The sequence below is a fragment of the Sebastes umbrosus genome, chromosome 13, assembly GCF_015220745.1.
Source record: "Sebastes umbrosus isolate fSebUmb1 chromosome 13, fSebUmb1.pri, whole genome shotgun sequence".
NCBI lineage: Eukaryota > Metazoa > Chordata > Actinopteri > Perciformes > Sebastidae > Sebastes > Sebastes umbrosus.
This window is the reverse complement of record NC_051281.1, coordinates 6,716,168-6,736,704: the sequence shown is the minus strand read 5'-3', so window position 1 is coordinate 6,736,704 and position 20,537 is coordinate 6,716,168. Positions and strand designations below refer to the sequence as shown.

The following is a 20,537-nucleotide window of genomic DNA, read 5'->3' as shown; positions in this document are numbered from 1 at the left end:
GTCTCTGTACTGGTAACGATAGAAAAGTACCAAGTTCCTGCAATTGACTCCCCTTAAAACCACGTCCACATTTATGTTTCTGTACAGATTAAACAAACAAGATACAAAGTCCTAAAGAAACAGAGATAAAGCAAATAAGCAAACTTTTCCTTTAAATTACTTCAGCATCATAGCGTTCACACACCCCTCACTTCCCTGGAAGGCTTTTATTATGAATCATCCACACATGAATCATCCAATAAACAAACAGAACAGATAAAAGTTAAAAGTTAAATAAGCGGGTGACATTAATAAAAGGCTTTAAAAAGAGATCCTGCAGTTATTTGAGAATCTGTCATTATTTGAAAATCAGCCTTTATTTGATAATCTTCCTTAAGTGCTGTTAAAGCATGAGACTCCGTCTTTGGTTAGATGAAATTGCAGCATTCAAACAGCGTAGAGAGAAAGAACAAGAAGGTAAGAAGGAAATTGAGGAAACAAGGAAATGAAAAAAATAAATATAAGGAAAAAAAGAGACAATAAGAAAGCACAGAAAAAAAGAATGAAATAGAGATATAATATAGAAGTAAAGACAGAATATGGCTCCTGCAAATGCAGTTTTGAATGAAACACTTTCAGAAATCCTTTGAGTCAGAGGCAGCAGATTTCTATCTGAGAGCGAGCGATGACCTCAGTCAGCCTGCTGCTGAAATAGTTCCTTCAGTCTGGCATTATTCAGCCCAATGTTGGAAGAACAGACGGATGTCAGAGGCAGACTGATGGAAACTTCAGGCAGATGATCCCAGAATTTAACAGGCTTTTCTTTCCGATTCCCACCTTGAAAACTGAAGCGTGGAGCTGACTGGAAGTTTATCTTCCCGCAGTGATTCCCTGGAATTCACGGCCACCGGGAGCAACTGTGGTGAATGTATCCTGCAGAAGTGCTGCGTCTGTATGCAAAGCCAACCACTGGAAAACATCCACATTCATACAGTTAACTTGCAACTCTCTTATTCTGACTCTGCTGACACCTCTATGATAACACATTGTATTACTTTTAAAGGAATAGTTTGACATTTTGGGAAATACGTTGGTTCACTTTCTTGCCGAAAGTTAGATGAGTAGATTGATACACTCAGTGTATTATCAAAATGTCAAACTATTGCTTTAGATAACATCCAGTTTAAAGGAACAGTGTAACATTTTGGGGGATCTATCAGCAGAAATGGAATATAATAATCATAACAATGTTTTCTTTAGTGTATAATCACCTGAAACTAAGAATCACTTTGCTTTTTTTAGCTTAGAATGAGCCCTTCATATCTACATGGGGAGCGGGTCCTCTTCACGGAGTCCGCCATGCCGCTCCGTCATGTTTCTACAGTAGCCCAGAACAGACAAACCAAACACTGGCTCTAGTGAGAGTCTTTCGCGTTGTTACATTACCTGAAGGCCGGCGTAGTTCTCCGGCATGCTTGTGAAACTGCGGTAACGTGAGCCGCGGGGTGCTAAACCATGGTACCGTCAGCCGCCGTCTGACTTCCGTTGCTCCTAAAGTAGTGTTATTATGTTAAAGATGGCCTCTGAGCTCCCATTGCCGCAGTCTTGTAAAAGGAGGATTGAGCGGAGGGGTACTCCGTTGGTTGCAATCTGCAAACACAACACTACATGCCATCAAATCCTACACACTGTAAAACCAATTCAAACTAACTCATTTCGACTATGAAGGTTGTTGATGAAGGGTACTCTGATGGAGGTCCATTAAGGTTCCTGCTAGACACGTTCCTGTCAATGATGTTGAATTTGTGGTAGTTGCGATACTTTAAATTGTTCCTTCGAAGGTATTAGGTGCTTGAAGAACATCCTCTCTACTGTCTCAGATACACTTCTGTACTTTGATTTCTGCTTCAGTTGTCACATCATTCCCAATTTGTGAACTTCTTCCTAATGGTGCAGCAGCAGCCATTAATCATTTAGTGGACAGAAATGACTCCTATAGCAGCTGGATGTACTGTAATGAGTCGAGCACAGTATGTTTGAATTTAACAAGTCCCTCTGGGCTTGAGTCCATGTTGCCTCCACCTTCCACTTCATTAGGACCCTGTTTGTATCTTTAAGACGGTCATAAGGAAGGAAACCCTCTGAGCGAATAAGAGATGGCAAAGTGGAGAAAAATGAAGTGGAAATGTACTTCATTACTACGTTTATGTTTCTCCTCAGAATCTTCCTCTCTTCCCAGAAACTGCTCACACACAGCGTGGCTGGCGGTCACATGTGTTTTCACACCTATGGCTCATAAACCTCAGAGACAATCTATCACATCGAGTGACAAAAAGGAATTTTCACCAAGCGGATGTTCGGAAATAAATGTAGACTGGAGGCTTTTTATGTCACATGTGGAAAACCGCGTCCTGTTGTACAGTTTCCAGCAAACTGACCCCCGAAGCCTCCACCAGTTCTATTATAACCCACCAGGTAGCCACAGCGGAGGGCCTTTAATGAGCATCTATTCTGCATTAGTGCTGCAATAACAACACATTGTTCTGTCATTACCACCATGGCTTAATAGTTGTGCTATCACTTCTCAGAGCCATAACTTGGTAAAACCTCAACACACAGAGCATATTGAAACACATATGTATATCATTCAGTGTGACTTAGACTCACAGAGGATCATTATCTCTGAAGTCCATCCTGAATAAATGTCCATAAATCGGCTTAGAAGCAGGGGAAAAATGAAACTCGCCTGAGAACCATGAGAAATAATAATAAATGTGTAATAATACGGAAAGACAGGGTTCAAATGAGGGGTGAAAATGACCCACATACTGTAGCGCTCTGAACAGAATTAATATCACTGATGTTGCTTTAGTCTTGTTAATGTGCTCAAGTATCAAACATAATATTACTCGTTGAGAAGAGTGTGATAAAAATGAAAACCTCAAAAATATTTGTGTTTTAAAGAGCAGCTAGTTTGGAGCATGACAGAAGTCCACAGGACCTTTGCACTTTTTGGTCACTGGCTTCTTAGCTACATAAAAATACTTCAATTAACAGCTTTGTAGTCACTGGAAGGCTTTTTCAATTCTTATTTTAGGGTTAAGGCGTCTGGTCATTTCCTAGTTTCCATTTAATATTAGTGTGTTTTTATGTGGAACGCTGCTGGTTTGAACTCCTGAACCGATGAGTGTGGAGGACCTGACAAGAAGAAATTAATTATAGATGCATTATCAGCAAAATATACTTAAAGTATCAAAAGTTAAAAGTAGTCATTATACCGAATGGCTCCTTTCACAGTGTTATATTATTCTGTTTTTATCACTAACAAATAACTTAATAACTTATTTTAATGTTGTAATCTGTCAATGTGGAGACGATTTTAGATACTTTGTATACTACATGGGTAGAATAGTATTACATGCATTATATCATATATGCTTTTTTGTTTTACTATTATTTTAAAAGTATCTATTAAAGTGTCAAATAAATGTAGTGGAGTAAAAAGAACAACATTTCTCTCTGAAATGTAGTGGAGTAGAAATATAAAGTAACAAGACATACTCAGGTAAAGTACAAGTATGTAAAAATGTATTTACTTGAGTAAATGTACTTTACACCACTGTTTGTATTAGAAACATGAACATGAAGCAGGCGAGGTGTGAAGGAACACAGTACTCACCCCTTCACTCCCAAATTAAATAAAATTTAAAAAAAATGTTTCTAAGCAGACAATTCGTATTTTCACTGTGTGAGCGAGACCATGTGGTCCTCCTGGTTCAGCTCCAAACATGGAGCATCCAAGTCCTCTTCTCTGTCCACACACTGTGATATATACTGTATGCATGGGCTCTTTTTTTTACAAAGCAAAAGGACTGGTTAACTTTGCCTGCAGCGAGATGTGAAATTGGAAACTAGAATGCAAATTAATTTGCCACGCACAGCGTCACGGAGCACACTGTTTGCAGTCGCTGCAGGGAAACTGCTCCCGGCCGGAGATCCCAGATGTGATGCTGATTTATTTATCAAAAACTAACAACCTGGGAGGTGACGGTAACGCGTCGTTTCACTGAGGAAGCTTCCCTTTTTTATCCTTTATGATGCTGCTGTAATGTAGACGTTGCAGATGCATCCTGAGGCTGTTAGGAGAGTAAACACACTGCTCTGCTCTTTCATTTATTACTGCTAATAACCATCACACACCTCTGCTTACTGAACATAAGAGCTGGGTAGACCTCCATCTAGGACACTCTACAAATAGAGCTTCCTGTTCACTACAGTATTGGACCTCTTATGACCCTGATGACAGCCGTTACACATCATGTCAGTGTTGCAACAAGAAAACCGTAGCGTCCTGAATTTATTCTGGGAAAACATGTAAAGATGAGCCACAGATCTCTCAGTTAGTCAGGGTTTGAATACATGTTGGCAAAAAGCAATTTCAGTAGGTCGGGTACCTTTCAACAACTCAGAGTGGTACATGATATTTAGAGTCTATTTACAGCACCGTTGGAGGTCTGAGAGAAATCTGAGATTTATTTAAGAAATAAATGTTTAACACAGATCTTAATACTCACGAAAAAAAACTTCTCTAAAGATATGTTTTCTCCGGATGTATTTAATCCGTCACCACTTTAAATGTATTATCATGAATATGTTTTCTGAATATGTTTTAATTTGTTGTTTGACAGAAATCGTCTGGCCAAAGTAATGAAGCAGTTATAAAGTCAGTGGTTGTGAAGTCACTCTCATTTAGCCTTGACATAAAGTACATGTTGTGCGTGCTGCATGAGGCGGATAAATCCTGCCAGAATTATTCATAAACTCATATATATTCATACTCTGCCTCGTACTAGAGCTCAACCATTCACCCCAGCTGATCCCTCTGTGTGTGTGTGTTGCTTTACTACACAGTTAAAAATAATCATTTGACATTAAATGATGAAACCGTGGTGAGCTGGTGTCAAACTGCCTGAACCTATTCATGTATTTTACTTAAGTATAAGCAGTGATACCACACTATAGAGATACTTCATTAAAAGTAAAAGTCCTGCATTCCACTCAAGTTAAAGTATTATCAGCAAAATGTACTTAAAGTAGCAATACCACAGTAGATATACTCTGTTACAAGTAAGTAAAAGTCCTATATTCAAGATTTTACTTCAGTAAAAGTACAAAAGTAACAAATTATTTTTGATTGTGCACATATAAATGATACCTTTACTCCCAACACAGCGACAGGATCAGTCAGGATCTCACTGTAATTAATATTCAGTGTTTTTCTACACCAGACAGATCAAGCTGTTTCAAACAGATTCCTTCCATCCATCATCAGGATGAGCACAAGATAAGACCATCTGCAGGGTGTTTTTCTAACAATCCAAAATGAATTATTGTTCTGCTGCCGCATAAACTAATTAGTATGAAAGAAAACATCAGAGTTTGAATAAACATCAGTTAATGGTAAATTATTTACAGTTCTGAGGTTAAAATCTAATTTCATTCATGGCAAGAAACCATAGGAAGATATTCCCAGGGAGTAATCATTTAAAACCACAGGAATCCTTCAAACCAGTCTGTCTACTGAGAGTGAAGTCGGCCAGTAGTAAACTCAGGTCTGTAGCTGAATGAGAAATACAGTATAAAAGTTGCTGTTAGTGTTTAGGCGGCCACTGATCATCTCCTGACAGCTCACAATCCAGCGCCACTCACATTAATCCTGTTTGTCAGGCTGTTGACAGAGCTGCAATCAATTCAAATGAGTTTCAGAGGATCCTCCTCAGCTGCTCGACCCAAACAACACAACGCTGATGACTTATCGACGCCTCTGCATCGATTAGCACACACACACACACACACATCTGATCCTGTCGGCTCTTAAACTCTTTTTACTTTGGACAGATTATTCATTCTCAGTCTCCTGCTGGCAAACACGACAAAACAGATCCCCAATCGTTGCATGAGAAGCATCAACATGTTGCACTGTGATTTACAGAGAGCTTCGAGTGGTGATATTACAGTCTTTTGTTCATTGTTGTGCTGTGGCAGAGGGATACTCACTGGTATAGTTGTCTGTGTAGGATTAGCTTCTTCATTTGTGTAGAATTGTGTTACCCCATCTATAAATCCTTGACACATGAGGCACATGAGAAAAGCATGTCACTACGGCCCCAAATATGACATGTAAACGCTATTACGCTATTATTGGGCCACTGTTGTTGTTATTGTAACCATGACGACAAAGGTCCCCAAAGTGGTAATCTTTAACCAAAACCATTAACTTTCCGTAAACCTCAAGTTAGATGGTGCCTTTAAATGAAACAAAATTGTGGACACACATCAACATGACAATAGAGAGGAATACATGCGGCAAAATATAGTAACTCAAACTGCATGCAAATAACACAAACCAACAAAATCAACCCAAACAAATACAAATATTCAACTCAGCTAATGTCTGCATTGTGACAGACACATACTGTAAACAGAGTTTCAGAGTGAAGAACCCGGTTTGGTTCCTCCATCCTGTACAGCTCCTCCTCCTTCAGATCCTCGCTGCTCTGCGGAGCTTCCAGACGCCTCGGGGAAGATGACTGACACTCAGCGCACCGCACAGCGGTGGGTCTCTGATAAAGCATGAAAGCACTGAATAAGCATCCAACTTGAGCTTTACAAACTCCTGCAGTCAAGTTAGAGAACACAGACTGTAAGAGCTTTTTTATTATAATGTAAGTTCTGCTGAGATAGCAGGAATTTTACATCAGGAGTGAAGTTGAAACCCTGTAATGCACACAATCCTACAGTGACGTGAATAACAAAAACACAACCACTGAAAAGTTTGTAATCTTCCAGTATAAAAGCTTGTTTGAGTCCAGTCAAATGGCTGAGAGGACTAGGCTACTCTATATTTTAGGTTGTAGAATGTCCTCTTTACAAATAGATGTTATTTTGTCTGAAGGGTTTGTCTTGTACATGGAGAACAAAATGCTGTACAACGGTTCAACCAGACTGACAAGTGAAAGGGCAGAAAGAGACAAAGATGCCTTCTGAGCAACAGCTCAATAAGAATAGAAGAAATCACCAGTCATTGGGAAAAGAAACTGGAAGAAACAGGCAACGCTTTGCTTCTAACCTCACAATAGAAATAGCAGGTTATTCTAGGGTTAGCACTACTGGAATATCAGCTATTGACTGACAAATCACAGTTTAAACCTCTTCAATCTGAGTAGACGGCAGCAGGACCAAAGAAAAACTAAATAGTTAGAGCCCAATGGTACCGTTGTGGTTCATTAATGATCGAGGGTCAGTCAAATTCGCAATCCAAGTTGACTAAATGGAAGTTTGCATCATTTCTTCTTTTTGTTTCAAATATAAGTAATACATTTGGTGTGTGAATTACACAGTTATTATCTCTGTTAAAATATAAAGGAAGGAAGAAAATCATCAATATAAGAGCTGAGTATATGCGTACACAAACCTTATTCCTCCTTAATCTATTATCTCCTCTTCGTGTTCCTCTTAATTGAAAAGTAGAGTTCAATAAAAGTGAATGAAGAAGGGAATGGAGTCAGTGAACTGGCTGATAATAGCATGTAAAAACCCTCAGGATTCTTAATAGATGAGACAGGTGAACATCTATTATCCGTGTCATACCCCCGAAGCCAGATACGAGGGCAAATTACCCGGCGAATGTAAAAGCCTCTCGTCTCCCTCCGGCTCCTGCTGGTAAAGTGATAGCATGTTATTTGATTAACATGGTGGAACATGTCATTAGCAGGCTGTGCTCAGAAAGGAGCCTCTATCCATTTACCATTTGCCCCAATCTGATTAGTGGAGCATGCTGCATCAAAGGCTTCATGACTTTGATAAGATGGCGACATCCTGTTCCAGCACAGTAACTCATGTCACCGATCACATCACATATTCCCTCGCTCCAGTTATGGGTGTAAGTTAAATGTTTTTTTTTCCCTTTTCTGTGCTTTCTCTTGTGTCTTTTCAGTTTCGTCGTCTCTCACGTGATGACCCGTGATGGATGCTGTGACTCAGATCAGTAGTGGAACGATGCCAGCGGAGGCTCAGGTGTAAAACTATACAACAGGGTCCAAATCCAAGTGTTCATCCTGGCTCTTCTATTTCTACAGACCATCTGTTGGCAGTCTGAGCACACAACTCACTACAGTATTCTCAATAGCTACCTTTTTCACTTGTGGAGTCTGGAGTGTTCCACTGGAATAATCACGGTGTTAATTATAATCAATTAATAAATTGATTATTTTGGAAAAGCAATTATAAATTAAATAACTTATTTTGCATTTAAATTAATGCATTAAAAATGTCAAATGTCAAATTATTAATTCATCATTTAAAGACAGAATAAGGAAATTAGCTAACTGAATTGTTAATGAATCATTTATATGCAAACATTTAAAAAGTCTAATTATTCTGTTGGCACTTTCCACACTTCATACATACGAAAACAGCCTTACTGGAAATAATCACCAAACTCATTAAAGGCAGTGTAGTCGCTATTACAGACAGCTAATTGTTTTTTGTTCTCAATTGTTTTATATGTTGTTTTGTTGCACTGTTGTTGACTGAAATATCTCAACAACTATTGGATGGATTGTCTTGAAACTAAGTAAAGATGTTCATGTTCCTCAGCTTAGTCATCAGGTCAACATTATAATTTATCTAATACTTTGGTTTATGACCAAATACCTGCAGAACTAATGGCATTCCCATCAGCCTCAGCTGTACTTTGTGTTTAATACTAATTAGCTCATGTTAGTATGCTAACTAGGTTGGTGAACATGGTGAAAACATTATACCTGCCAAACATCGGCATGTTAACATTGTCATTGGGAGCATATCAGCATGCTGACGTTAGCGTTCAGCTCAAAGTACCACTGTGGCTGAGTACAACCTCACAGAGCTGCTAGCATGACTGTAGACTCTTATGCCGCATTTCCACTGCATGGCACAACACAGCTCTACTCAACTTGACTTGTTTGTTCGCTCGCTCGCTCATTTTTATTTTCCATTTGCAAAAGTTGTGGATAGTACCTGGTACTTTTTCCTCGGTCGAGGTTCGAAGCGAGCCACTGATACCACTGATTGGTCGTAGAGAATCGTCACTAGCGCGACACGGGATAATGCACAAACCAGCTGTTTTTAAATAACCCAAGCTATCGTCAATAGCAACCGTAATATTTGTATTCCCTCGACAGGGATTTTTAAAAATGGTAGCTTGCAAAACTACGTTGCACAATTGACAAAGTGCAGACGTTCCTCTGTTTGGTTTGGCAATGAAGTGTCACATTGATGATGATGTCATGGCAGTTCCCACCTATGAGGGCGTACTATCTGCAGTTGAAAACGAAATAGAGAAATGGTTCTGGTACCACAAGCGGGTCGAAAGTTCCAGGTCTGTTTCAAGCCGGAGGGGGTTGGGTGCGATCACAAAATGTGTGCTCTGTTACACTTGTAACCACAAAGTGATGTCACAGTGACCTAGAGTTCACCTGGACATCACTGCAGCCAGGTGAGAAGTTGAACCTCTGGAGGCAGCAAAAACAAGATATTCAAGAGGTGTTAAGTTACTCTGTAATACTGTATGTAGCCAAGACTTTAGTATTGACGCAGAGTGATTATCCTGGTGAAATAAATAAAGTGAAAGTAAACTGAAACGGATAAAGTGGGTCACCAAGATGGGTGTTGTAACCAAAATCCAATATTCAAATAACATTCCTTATCTGATCAATAGAGCCTCATTGCCAATATAAACAAAACAGTTACAACAGTTACCACTAGTTGTTGAAAAAGAATATAAATATAGATATAATATAGAAATAACCAAAAGATACTAATTTGATGGCAGAGGTGTTTCTGTTTCTCTAGTTACACAGTGGAAGGTTAATCAGGCACACACACACACACACATTGTTATCATACTCCCGGCCATTAGCAGCTTATTGGATTCTGCTTCAGTCTGATTAAACTCACAACATCCTGACATGTACTGACAGACGTATGACTGGCCCTTCCCATCCATCACGTGTGTGTGTGTGTGTGTGTGTGTGTGTGTGTGTGTGTGTGTGTGTGTGTGTGTGTGTGTGTGTGTGCGCGCGTGTGCGTGTGCGTGTGCGTGTGTGTGTGTGTGTGTGTGTGTGTGTGTGTGTGTGTGTGTGTGTGCGTGTGTGTGTGTGTGTTTGAAGACAACTGTTCACTTCACTGCTGAGGAAACTATGTCACAGCTGTGTAACTGATAATGATCGATACCCTCTGGCCAGTCAGAGTTAAATATTCTCTGTGTCCATGGTGTAAAACAGAACAATGTACAAAGAACTTACAGAACGCTCCAGCTTCTGTGTGGTTAATCAGGAAATGTCCATTCATTATTCATATTCTCATTAGACACTTGTGTCCACAGACGTGGTGGTCAGTGAGGAGATGCTGTCTCCAGATGGCCTGGAGAAACCCACACACAAGCAGGTCAAACATCCAGACAGGCACAAACCGACAGTTTATTGATCTTAAATCCATCAGCTGTTATTTTTGAAAACTGCCGGCGGGTCATTTGGTAGAAAAATTTGAATTCAGTGCACACTGAAATCATTTTAACGGAAGCCAAACTTCTTGAATATGGGTCTGACTTTAGGAAGTATAGAGAAGTAATTACTGTTATAGCATATTTAAAGTGATGTACAGTTATACAGTGACGCATGACTGGTGTCAGTCCCTCATTGATTATTAAAGCACACATTATATCTCAAAATACCTCTCCTGGCCGGTCCTCTATCTATCCTCACTTATAAATTATGCAGAAATATTCAAATCCGATATATGACCCCCGCAGGGATCCATCATTATTTCATATTTTGTGCAGCAAAGTCTATTGATTCTAATCACTGAAAAGACTTCAGAGGCCTCTTCTCTGTACTTTAACCGTGAGGCACCAGGTTATCTTAATTTAATGCTATTTATTTTTAATAAAGATGAAGCAAGTATAGAAATATGGCTCGAGGAAAGGTCATGTTGTTATCTGAGTGCAAAGGTTTTATCTTGAATGGCGATCATTTTAGGACATTTCAGATTCTGCATGGTCAGATTTTACTTTCATCCTACTTTGTCAGCCTCAGCGGTACCTACAGTAGGCTGAATATGTTCACATCTAGTATTATAGTAACATCTAGTACAAAAATAAATAAAAGTACAATACAATAAAATCAATACAAAAATAAAATGTAAATAAAACAAACCTTAAAAAACATAAAATACAAGGATAACAGATATAAAAATAAAATAAAAGATACCAATATGTACAAAATAAAATACAATAAATATATAAAAATAAGATAAAATAAAAAAAATTACAAAAATAAAATAGAATAAGATACAAAGTAAATTACAATAAAAATATAGAAATAAGATACAAAATTTAAAAATTAAAAAATACACAAAAATAAAGTAGATTAAAACAGAATAAAAATAATTAATAAAATAGAATAGATAATAAAAACCTGTTTCTCCCTCCATGTTGCAGCCCAGTCAAGGCTACAGATGGGACTGCAGGTGAAGGTGATAGAGTTAAAGCTCTCACTGAGGAAGAGGAAGCATTGATTAAAGAAGCAGATAAGAGGAAAAATAAAAAAAATACCAAGAGTAGTGCTGAATATCAATACTATGCACATACTGCCAAGTACTGAAAGCATCAAATGTAATATTTATGGTCTTGTTTACTGATTCTTTGATCAGATAGTTTCTGATTTAAAGCAAAAATATTTCAAGTTTTGTCGAGAAACATGTTTAAATTCCTCCAAATAAGTGAACGAAAAAAAGGTTTAATTTTGGTACCAAACCTCAGGTGGTATATCAGCACTAGTAATGACACCCTTCAAACAATACCCAACACTCTAAACAAAAGGTTCTCAAAGAAGTGAATCTCACTTATTTCCACATGAAGTAGAGGTCCACTGGGACAAATTTGACAAATCTGGCTCTATTTCACAGTTTCAGCATCAATACATGTGTTTCTGTGTGTCTCTCTTTGTGTAGTGCCAGCACACGTCACGTCTGTCACAGTGAGGCAACACAGGTCATTAGATCCCAGAGCCTCGGAGGTCAGCAGGTCGACTGGCTGACTGGTGAATAAATCTGCATAAACACACACAAGAAACAAAGCCGTTAAACACTGTGAGAAATCTGTTTAAATCCCCAGAATGAACTGCAACAAATCAATCTGGTGTTTATCTGCATCCTCAATCTTTTTGACAGAGACATCATGCAGAACATACAAGCTTGTTATATAGACATAAAGAGTGTTTGAACATGAACATGCGTCATTCTGTCACATCACTACGCTCACAAACAGATCTGTAAGAGTACATTAATCTCTCCAATCAAAGTGAGCTCCAGTTTGTGACTGCTGGAGTTTTCTGATGTTAATCAGATCTGCTTCATAAACTCTGATCACAGTGACGGGCCTCATAAGAGAGAAAGAAATCAGGGAATTCAAGAATTATATCATAATATTACAAGAAAAAAATATCATGACAAATAAAGCGTGATGTTAAAGTCATAGTATTATGAGAAAAAGTTACAACTTTTTCCTCAAGGATTTCTGACTTATTTCTTTACATTTTACAACTTAATGCTATTCTGTCTTAATTCTCAAACACTATGATTTTTTTTCTCATCATATCAGGACTTTATTTTCAAAATAATACTATGGTTTTATTCTCAAAATATTCCAACTTTATTCTGGAAATATTCTAACATAATTCTCAAAATATTATGATTTTATTCTCAAAATATCAGGAAAATATTTTCAAAATAATACCATTATTTTATTCTTAAAATATTCCAACTTTATTCTGTATATATTCTAACTTAATTCGCAAAATATTATGATTTTATTCTCAAAATATAAGGACTTTATTTTCAAAATATTACTATGATTTTACTCTCAAAGTATTCCAACTATATTCTCAAAAATATTATGACATTGTTCTCAAAATACTTAAATTCTGTTTGCATCTTTTTGTTATAAAATTGTTATTAAAAAATAAATAATACTGATTTATTAATCTAGATAGAGCAATTCTCATTTGCCAGTAGCTCAGTCCCACAGTCCAGGAGGTCAGAGGTCAGGTACAGACCAGCAGTCTTGAGCTGATAAACGTTGCTTAAGGGTACTTCATCAGGCTGGATTTATCCCAGTAGAGGAATGTACACACATGTCTAGTTAAAGGACACTGAAGGCCTTCCACTGCCGATTGAGAGATATAATGAGCAGGAAAACAGCAACGTGTGACAAATTCAGTTTTAAATGGAATCGTGCATGGCTGCAGGCTTAACCATAATGATGCTGAGAGCATGGGTGTATTTGAGGATGCTGAGTGAATATAATCTGTTTTTTTGGGGGGTGGTGGGGGGTGGTGGACGATTTGAAGCGGTCTAATTTAGGAAGCAGCTACAGAGACAGACAGGACACAAGTATTGGTTTACTGTGTTTGTATTAATAAATCATTTACAATCCAGATTCTGCTCTGTGGACACGGTGAGGGGGACGAAGACTGCCGAGGAAACGGATGATATTGGGAGCAAAATAGAGGAGATGGAGGCTGACGGAGAGAGAGGCAGGTGGTGTAAAAACAGAATAACACATATACAGATAAACAAAGACAGGCTTTATATGGGAGAAATGAGGCTTTTCACAAAATGTAAACACACAGGAGGACAGTACAGTAATTTACCTGTCCAATGTTTTACTGCTTTAAGTGCTTCTTCTTTTGAAAAGTGGTTGCCAATGGTTACAGGTGATGATGTTTAAGCTACAGTCAGCTACAAACAGGTTATAAGAGATGGTCAACATTATGGCTAAATGGCATGTTGGACATCTGATTTGCAAAGCTTTCAACAACTCTGTGTTGAATTAAGTGCATTTTGGAGGGACTTAACTGTCTGGCCAAAAGGAGTTCTCCAATGGTGGAAAATGTTTTTTTGGCCAGGCAGGCAGCCTTTTACAGCAACGTTTAAATACTAGATTTTCCATCATTCTTAGTCACTGCATGCCTGCCATGTCTGTCCTCATCTGCTTGACTTCTCGTCAGATTGTTTCACTTGTCTTCATCATACTACGCTCATGCTTGCACTGCGCTTGATGTGCAGGCATGGATCAAATCCAATCAAAATCAAAATCAGATAGTTTGCAAAACATGTTTTTGTTTTTCAGTAAGTGGAAGAAGTACTCCGAGCTTTTGCTTAGGTAAAAGTAGTTATTCCACAGTGTAGAAATACTCTGTTACAAGTAAAAGTGCATTCAAAAATTGACTTAAGTAAATGAATATTTAGGTAAAGTACTCGTTATGCAGAAAAGAAATAATACAGTGTATATTATTGGATTATTGATGCATTTATGTGTAAAAATGATGCAGCCAGTAAAGGTGCTATGGTGCTATTTTTACTTTATAAATATTGTTGGTTAGTATCTCAAAATTGTAATACTTGAGTAAATGTACTATTCCTTGGATTATTTCCTTTGTCTTACTCATTTTTGTTTTTTATCATCTTTTTAGCTGCTTTATGTTTCTGGTTAAGGGACACTGGCACATATACAGCAAAGTTGATCAATTTCTTCCTGTAAAATATTAAAAATAGAAAATAAAAAATAAAATCTCTATATGGACGAGGGAATCTCTTTGCATCAGCCAACTTGGAGCTCACACCTGTGCCTGCCGGAACTGGAGTGAAACACAGGTAGGCTATAATTAGAGCTTTAAAAAATATGGCCTATTATAGATTTAAATATCTGATGACATGCTTTATGAAGAAACATAAGTTGCTGCTTATGTAATTGGCTTTTCCCTCAAAAATGTCTATTTTATTTATGTCTATTTTTCATAGAAAGAAAAATATGTATGATACTTTCTATATAGATTCTATAGATGTCACAAAGAGCAATAGTGCAAAAAAAAAAAATCAAATATCAAAACATAAGTACTAACATAAAAGTTAAAAGTAAAAAAAATCATGCCCTCTAATTAAACATGTATTTATATGTAAATGTATGTAGGTATGCAAAATAAATGTAGTTATAATTTAAACTCAAAAATTCAGAACAACCTTTTTTTCTCTTGTCATACACTAATAATTCGCCTACTTGTAAGTAATAACCACGGTCTTATTATACATCCAATAATAATAATAGCCTATCCTTAAATTAATAAATAATAAATAGCTGTACTGTATTTTTCTAATAAACACCACTGCCCTCTAGCGTCTGAACGTACGCGTTACGTCTCGGACTGACGTCACCACGTACACCCTGACGTTGTTGGACTCTGGACGCTCTCTCTGCTGCACCACCTGCCAGCTGGGAAGTTAGCAAACCAGTTCAGCACAAGTTTCAACCAAATACTGTGATTTAACAAGGTATGCACTGGAAATTATGCTTCTAGTTTGTTTATTTGCTTTGTCACAAGTTATAAAGTGCGTTAACTTCAAGTATCCACCCTTAAATAGCAGCTAACAACACACAAGCTAACTTGACTTGCACTGTACGCCAAACTCTACTCAAAATATGACTATTTAAAAGTTTCTTTGCTTATAAATTAAGCTCAAACGTTTTTAAGAGTATATTTATACATTTTTTTAATTTGGAAAGATGTTTTGAGGAATTCGGCATACGTGAAAAGTGTCTTGTGAACATACAGGCTATTAACTTTAGTGTTTAGTGAAGTTTAGCTACTGATTTGCAACCTGTTTGCAGCTCCACTCTGCCTGGTTAACCCTCACCAACTTCACTTTGCTATGTTTACATGCAACTGTAATGTGTGCACATTTACAGTGTTATAAAGCTGTGCAGAATTAGCTAGTTTCCTCACACTGGTACTGTTATTTTACAGGTAATGTTATTACCTAAAACAAAAGTTTACACTGCAAAATCTGCCTTGACAAGGCATTTAAACTATTACTGACCTAAAGTGTATTAATCCACCTGTGGGACAGATCATACCACTGGTTTTACTATACTATGCACTATATTTATATTCCATGTTTTTCTTTTTATTCAGTGTTCAATATAAGCTTTATGCACAGTTTGTTAAAAAAATCCACATTGCACTTTGCTCCTGAGGTAAAGGATGTGCACATTACTGTTATGTGACTCTATATATCTCAAAGTATTAACACTAAATCAGTTGTTGCATTTAATGTTTCTTGCAGTGTCGCTGCATTTTGTATGTCTGACTACAAAACTGTATGTTTAGAGTCAGTTGGAAGTCAGATAAAACACTGTAAACCACATTAAATCAGTTGGAACAGCAGTAGTATTCAGTTATTTATCATTTTACTAGGTAACGATATATGCACTGATAATTCATACTGTGCAATATTTTCAGGTGGAATTTCATTCATTCTCACTGTGAAATATAATTTTCCACTTGTGCAATTTTTTAATGGTCTGTTTATTGTCAATACTGTATATACTACTCCTATTTTTATACTTCCTTCTATTTAAATGGTTCATATTTTGTTACACTTTCTTTAGCTCTTTTTTTTACTGTGTTAGCTGATGCATCTTGTTTTTTGCTCTATCCCCTTTGCTGCTGTTCACTGCAAATGTCCCCACTGTGGGACTAATAAAGGAATATCTTATCTTATCTTATCTTAAAAGACTGTTCTCATTGTGCTCTTTCTACAGATCAGACATGGCCCTCACACAAGTGTCCTCCAACAAGTGCGCTGGTGGCTTCCAGAAGGTTTTCGAACATGAAAGGTGAGATCTCGGCTGAACCTTCAAGTGTGCTAAAAGCTCAAAAGTCAAAGATCACACCCACACCTTGACACACACACACGCACACGAACACACACTTGTGAAGGTATGAATTCATGTATGTTTGTGTTTCCTCCATGCAGCACTGAGCTCAAGTGTAAGATGAAGTTTGCAGTCTACGTGCCTCCCAAAGCTGAGACGGACAAATGTCCCGTCATGTACTGGCTCTCTGGTGAGTGTGCAGCTTCATGTCAGAGCTTCACCGACTGTCTGCTGATAAATGAGTTAATTCATTTAAACAAAGAAATAAAGGTCTACTGTTGCACTAACTCTCAGCCCACATATTCATATTCCATAATAGTAATATAATGTAACATTTAAAGCCTGTTGATGTATTCATCCTAAATTAAGATACTCTGTTTTTCTTGAATTGTCCTTTTCTCAGTGTGTGTTAGCTCTCAGTTGACTCCAGCTCATCATCATCAGTCTTCATTCTGTGTTTCTCTGCAGGTCTGACGTGTACGGAGCAGAACTTCATCACCAAAGCTGGTAGTCAAGTCCCTGCTGCAGAGCACGGCATCATCATCGTCACACCGGACACCAGCCCACGTATGAAACACACACACACACACACACACACACACACACACACACATTTTTTATTCCACACATTCTTCTTCCTTGTCAAAACCGGGTGCCTACATTACCCACGAAGCAACTCGACTGCTGACAGTTCTGTATTCTGACACCCAACTGTTTCCCATCCTGCATCAGGTGGCTGTAACATCGAGGGGGAGGATGAGAACTGGGATTTTGGTACTGGAGCTGGTTTCTACGTCGACGCCACACAGGACCCCTGGAAGACCAACTACCGCATGTACTCCTACATCACTGAGGAGGTGCGTTGGATTTATGTCACCTGCTGACCAAAAAACTCACTTTTCAATTTTACTGTAAGCTAATTAGTGTTCTCTCTCTCTCTCTCTCTCTCTCTCTCTCTCTCTCTCTCTCTCTCTCTCTCTCTCTCTCTCTGTCTCTCTCTCTCTCTCTCTCTCTCTCTCTCTCTCTCTGTCTCTCTCTCTCTCTCAGCTCCCCAAATTGATCAATGCTAACTTCCCCACCGATCCAGACAAGATGTCCATCAGCGGTCATTCCATGGGCGGCCACGGGGCGCTCATCTGTGCGCTGAAGAACCCTGGGAAATACAAGGTACTCATCACACTCAGTTTGTTGTTTATTGACATCATTTTTATTTTTAACAAAGACAATTCTTCATCCAAAACTTTACTTGCAGTGTACGTTAACAGGTCGAAATACCAATAGTATGCAATTACATTATTCAATGAATTCCTTACTCCTGTAAATTGTTCTGTATGTAAGTACATTGAAAGCAATGCAAAAACTGGAGTGAAATTCCTTGTATGTGTGCACATACTGGGCCAGTAAAGCTGATTCTGATGCTGATGTGTCCGTGTGTGTCTCCTGCAGGCTGTGTCTGCGTTCGCTCCCATCTGTAACCCGATGCAGTGTCCCTGGGGACAGAAGGCCTTCTCAGGATACCTGGGCTCTGACAGGTCCACGTGGGAGGTAAGAGCTCTGTGCACTGGTCCTGTCAATAACTGGAATAATTACACACTGAGCTTCTCATGGTGACAACTGTGGAAGGAAAGTCCTGCCTTCAAAACTTAGTATTTGCGTCAACTTAAAGTTCCAAAAGTAAAAGTACCCATTATACAGAACGGACAATTTCAGAATAATATATATTATATTACTGGATTATAATTATGCATTAATGTGTTCATCACTTTAATGTTGCAGCTGGAAAGGAGAAGCTTAGTTTTTACTATTTATATATATACTGCCGGGTTGATTGAATTTCACCAAAGGATCAATAAAGTTTCATCTTTATCCATAATATTACATCAACATGTATTTGTTGATTATATTTTGTATTAATAATCTGAATCTGCAGATTAACTAAAGTTATCAGATAAATGTAGCACAGTAAAAAGTACAATATTTCCCTCTGAATTGTAGTGGAGTAGAAATATAAAGTAGCATAAAATGGAAATACTCAAGTTCAATTTTGAGGTACTTTGTACAGTACTCGAGTAAATGTACTTAGTTACCTTCCACAACTGCTCAACACACAAATGACACTGATCTCTACATGTCAGCACAAAACAAATAATCATTAACATGAAAGTGAAGTTGACAACCATTAATACTCCTAATAACATCCGTATTCTTTTCTATGGGATTAAAATGAGGATAAACGTTTCCTATTTTATGCAGCAGAATAAGAAATTTTCCAAGTTAATGTTCCATGTAATGGCTTCTTTTATATAACCTGGAGTAGCTAATGTGGCATTTAAAGAGTCAGTAATGTGGTAAATTTAGTTTGCTGTCAACAGTTTTCACTGGGACTATTTCTTCAGTATAAAGTAGTTCCAAAGATGCTGCTGTTAAATGTCATCTTTCACCACAAACTAAATTCCATCGTCCTCCATTGTGTTCAGAAATCTCAGAGCCAGACGTCTCCAAAGACGGACAAATAAAACCCAACAACCTGATATAAGATTGAACTTTATTTATCCCGAGGGAAATTGTTGTGCAGCAGTTGCAATATAAAGTAGGAAAGAGTGCAAAGGAAATAAAATCTGTTGAAATCTTTCACTTTAAGTTTCCAAACTATTAGTGAAAGATTGAACCTGTTTCTGGTTTTAGCTGTTTGAGTGTTAAAAGGTCACACGAGTTCTCCAGCTTCCTGTTCTCACACACTCTCCTCTTTCTCTCTTTCAGGCGTACGATGCCACCGTGTTGGTGTCGTCATACTCCGGTCCTAAGATCGACATCCTCATCGATCAGGGCTGCGATGACCAGTTCCTGTCAGCCAGCCAGCTGCTGCCCGACAACCTGATCGCCGTCTGCTCCGAGAAGAAAATCCCCGTCGTCTTCAGACTGCAGCCGGTCAGTTCCTTTAGTCCCTGATTCTGATTCCTTTCTACAAATGTCTGAACACTGATCAACATAAGAGCAGTTGCATGCTGGGAGAAGCACCTCTCTGTGACAGGTTGTCAAGTAGCTATTTTTTATGAGGGCTGCCACTTTATTTTCATTATTAGTCACTGTTCTGCTTTATTTTATTTTTTTAAACTTAAAGATGAATCATTTAGTTTACTGTAATGTCAAATATAACATATGATAAGTTAGTACAAAGTGATGGTTGTTTTGTAAATCCAAAATGTGCACAATATGTTCAGACATGTGACTTTGACGTTGCGTTTCCTCCTGCAGGGCTACGACCACAGCTTCTTCTTCATCTACTCCTTCATGAGCGATCACATCAAACACCACGCCAAGTTCCTCAACGCCTGAACTGCCACCAGAGGAGAGGACCGTTCAGGTCGGCTGCTTCCAACTGTTTCAGACACGTCAGTCCAGTTCACTTTGACCCTGTTGCTCTGCTCTCCTGACATCAATCACAACCCGATGTAATTTTTTTTCCCGGACTTCCTGCAGAATTTAGTACAATAACATCACCTGTTCCCTGGTAACCAAATCCTAAAATAAAACAAGACGGAAGCCTTTCTGCCTTCAGTTTAAACAGCACTTACTTACTATTATTTGATTCTGTGTTTTGGGTAATTGAGCCACAGGAAATAAAGAAATGTTTCCTGTGACCCGACAGTGACCATGTGGATTTTGCCGAGTCATCATTTTGTCATTGAACAGTCACAGCTGTATTTTTCTGAATAAAATCCTCATTTATTCACTTTAGTGTTTT

The 20,537-nt window shown here is 38.1% G+C and overlaps 1 protein-coding gene across 1 annotated transcript; it reads left to right on the top strand.

Moving 5' to 3' along the window:
• Positions 1-15,253: 15,253 nt before the first annotated feature.
• On the top strand, positions 15,254-20,530 carry esd (esterase D/formylglutathione hydrolase). Its single transcript, XM_037790096.1, has 9 exons — positions 15,254-15,408; positions 16,679-16,753; positions 16,894-16,982; positions 17,261-17,359; positions 17,525-17,649; positions 17,840-17,959; positions 18,239-18,337; positions 19,553-19,720; positions 20,048-20,530. The coding sequence occupies exons 2-9, from the start codon at positions 16,686-16,688 to the stop codon at positions 20,126-20,128; spliced, it is 849 nt and encodes a 282-aa protein (XP_037646024.1). The 5' UTR covers positions 15,254-15,408; positions 16,679-16,685; the 3' UTR covers positions 20,129-20,530.
• Positions 20,531-20,537: the final 7 nt, after the last annotated feature.

What these genes read in the sequence shown, in the direction of transcription:
- esd (XM_037790096.1), top strand. Translation starts at nt 16,686, where the DNA reads ATGGCCCTCACACAAGTGTCCTCCAACAAGTGCGCTGGTGGCTTCCAG. An exon ending in AGAACCCTGGGAAATACAAG is followed by an intron (nt 17,960 to 18,238) that starts GTACTCATCACA and finishes TGTCTCCTGCAG; the next exon opens with GCTGTGTCTGCGTTCGCTCC. An exon ending in CTGACAGGTCCACGTGGGAG is followed by an intron (nt 18,338 to 19,552) that starts GTAAGAGCTCTG and finishes TCTCTCTTTCAG; the next exon opens with GCGTACGATGCCACCGTGTT.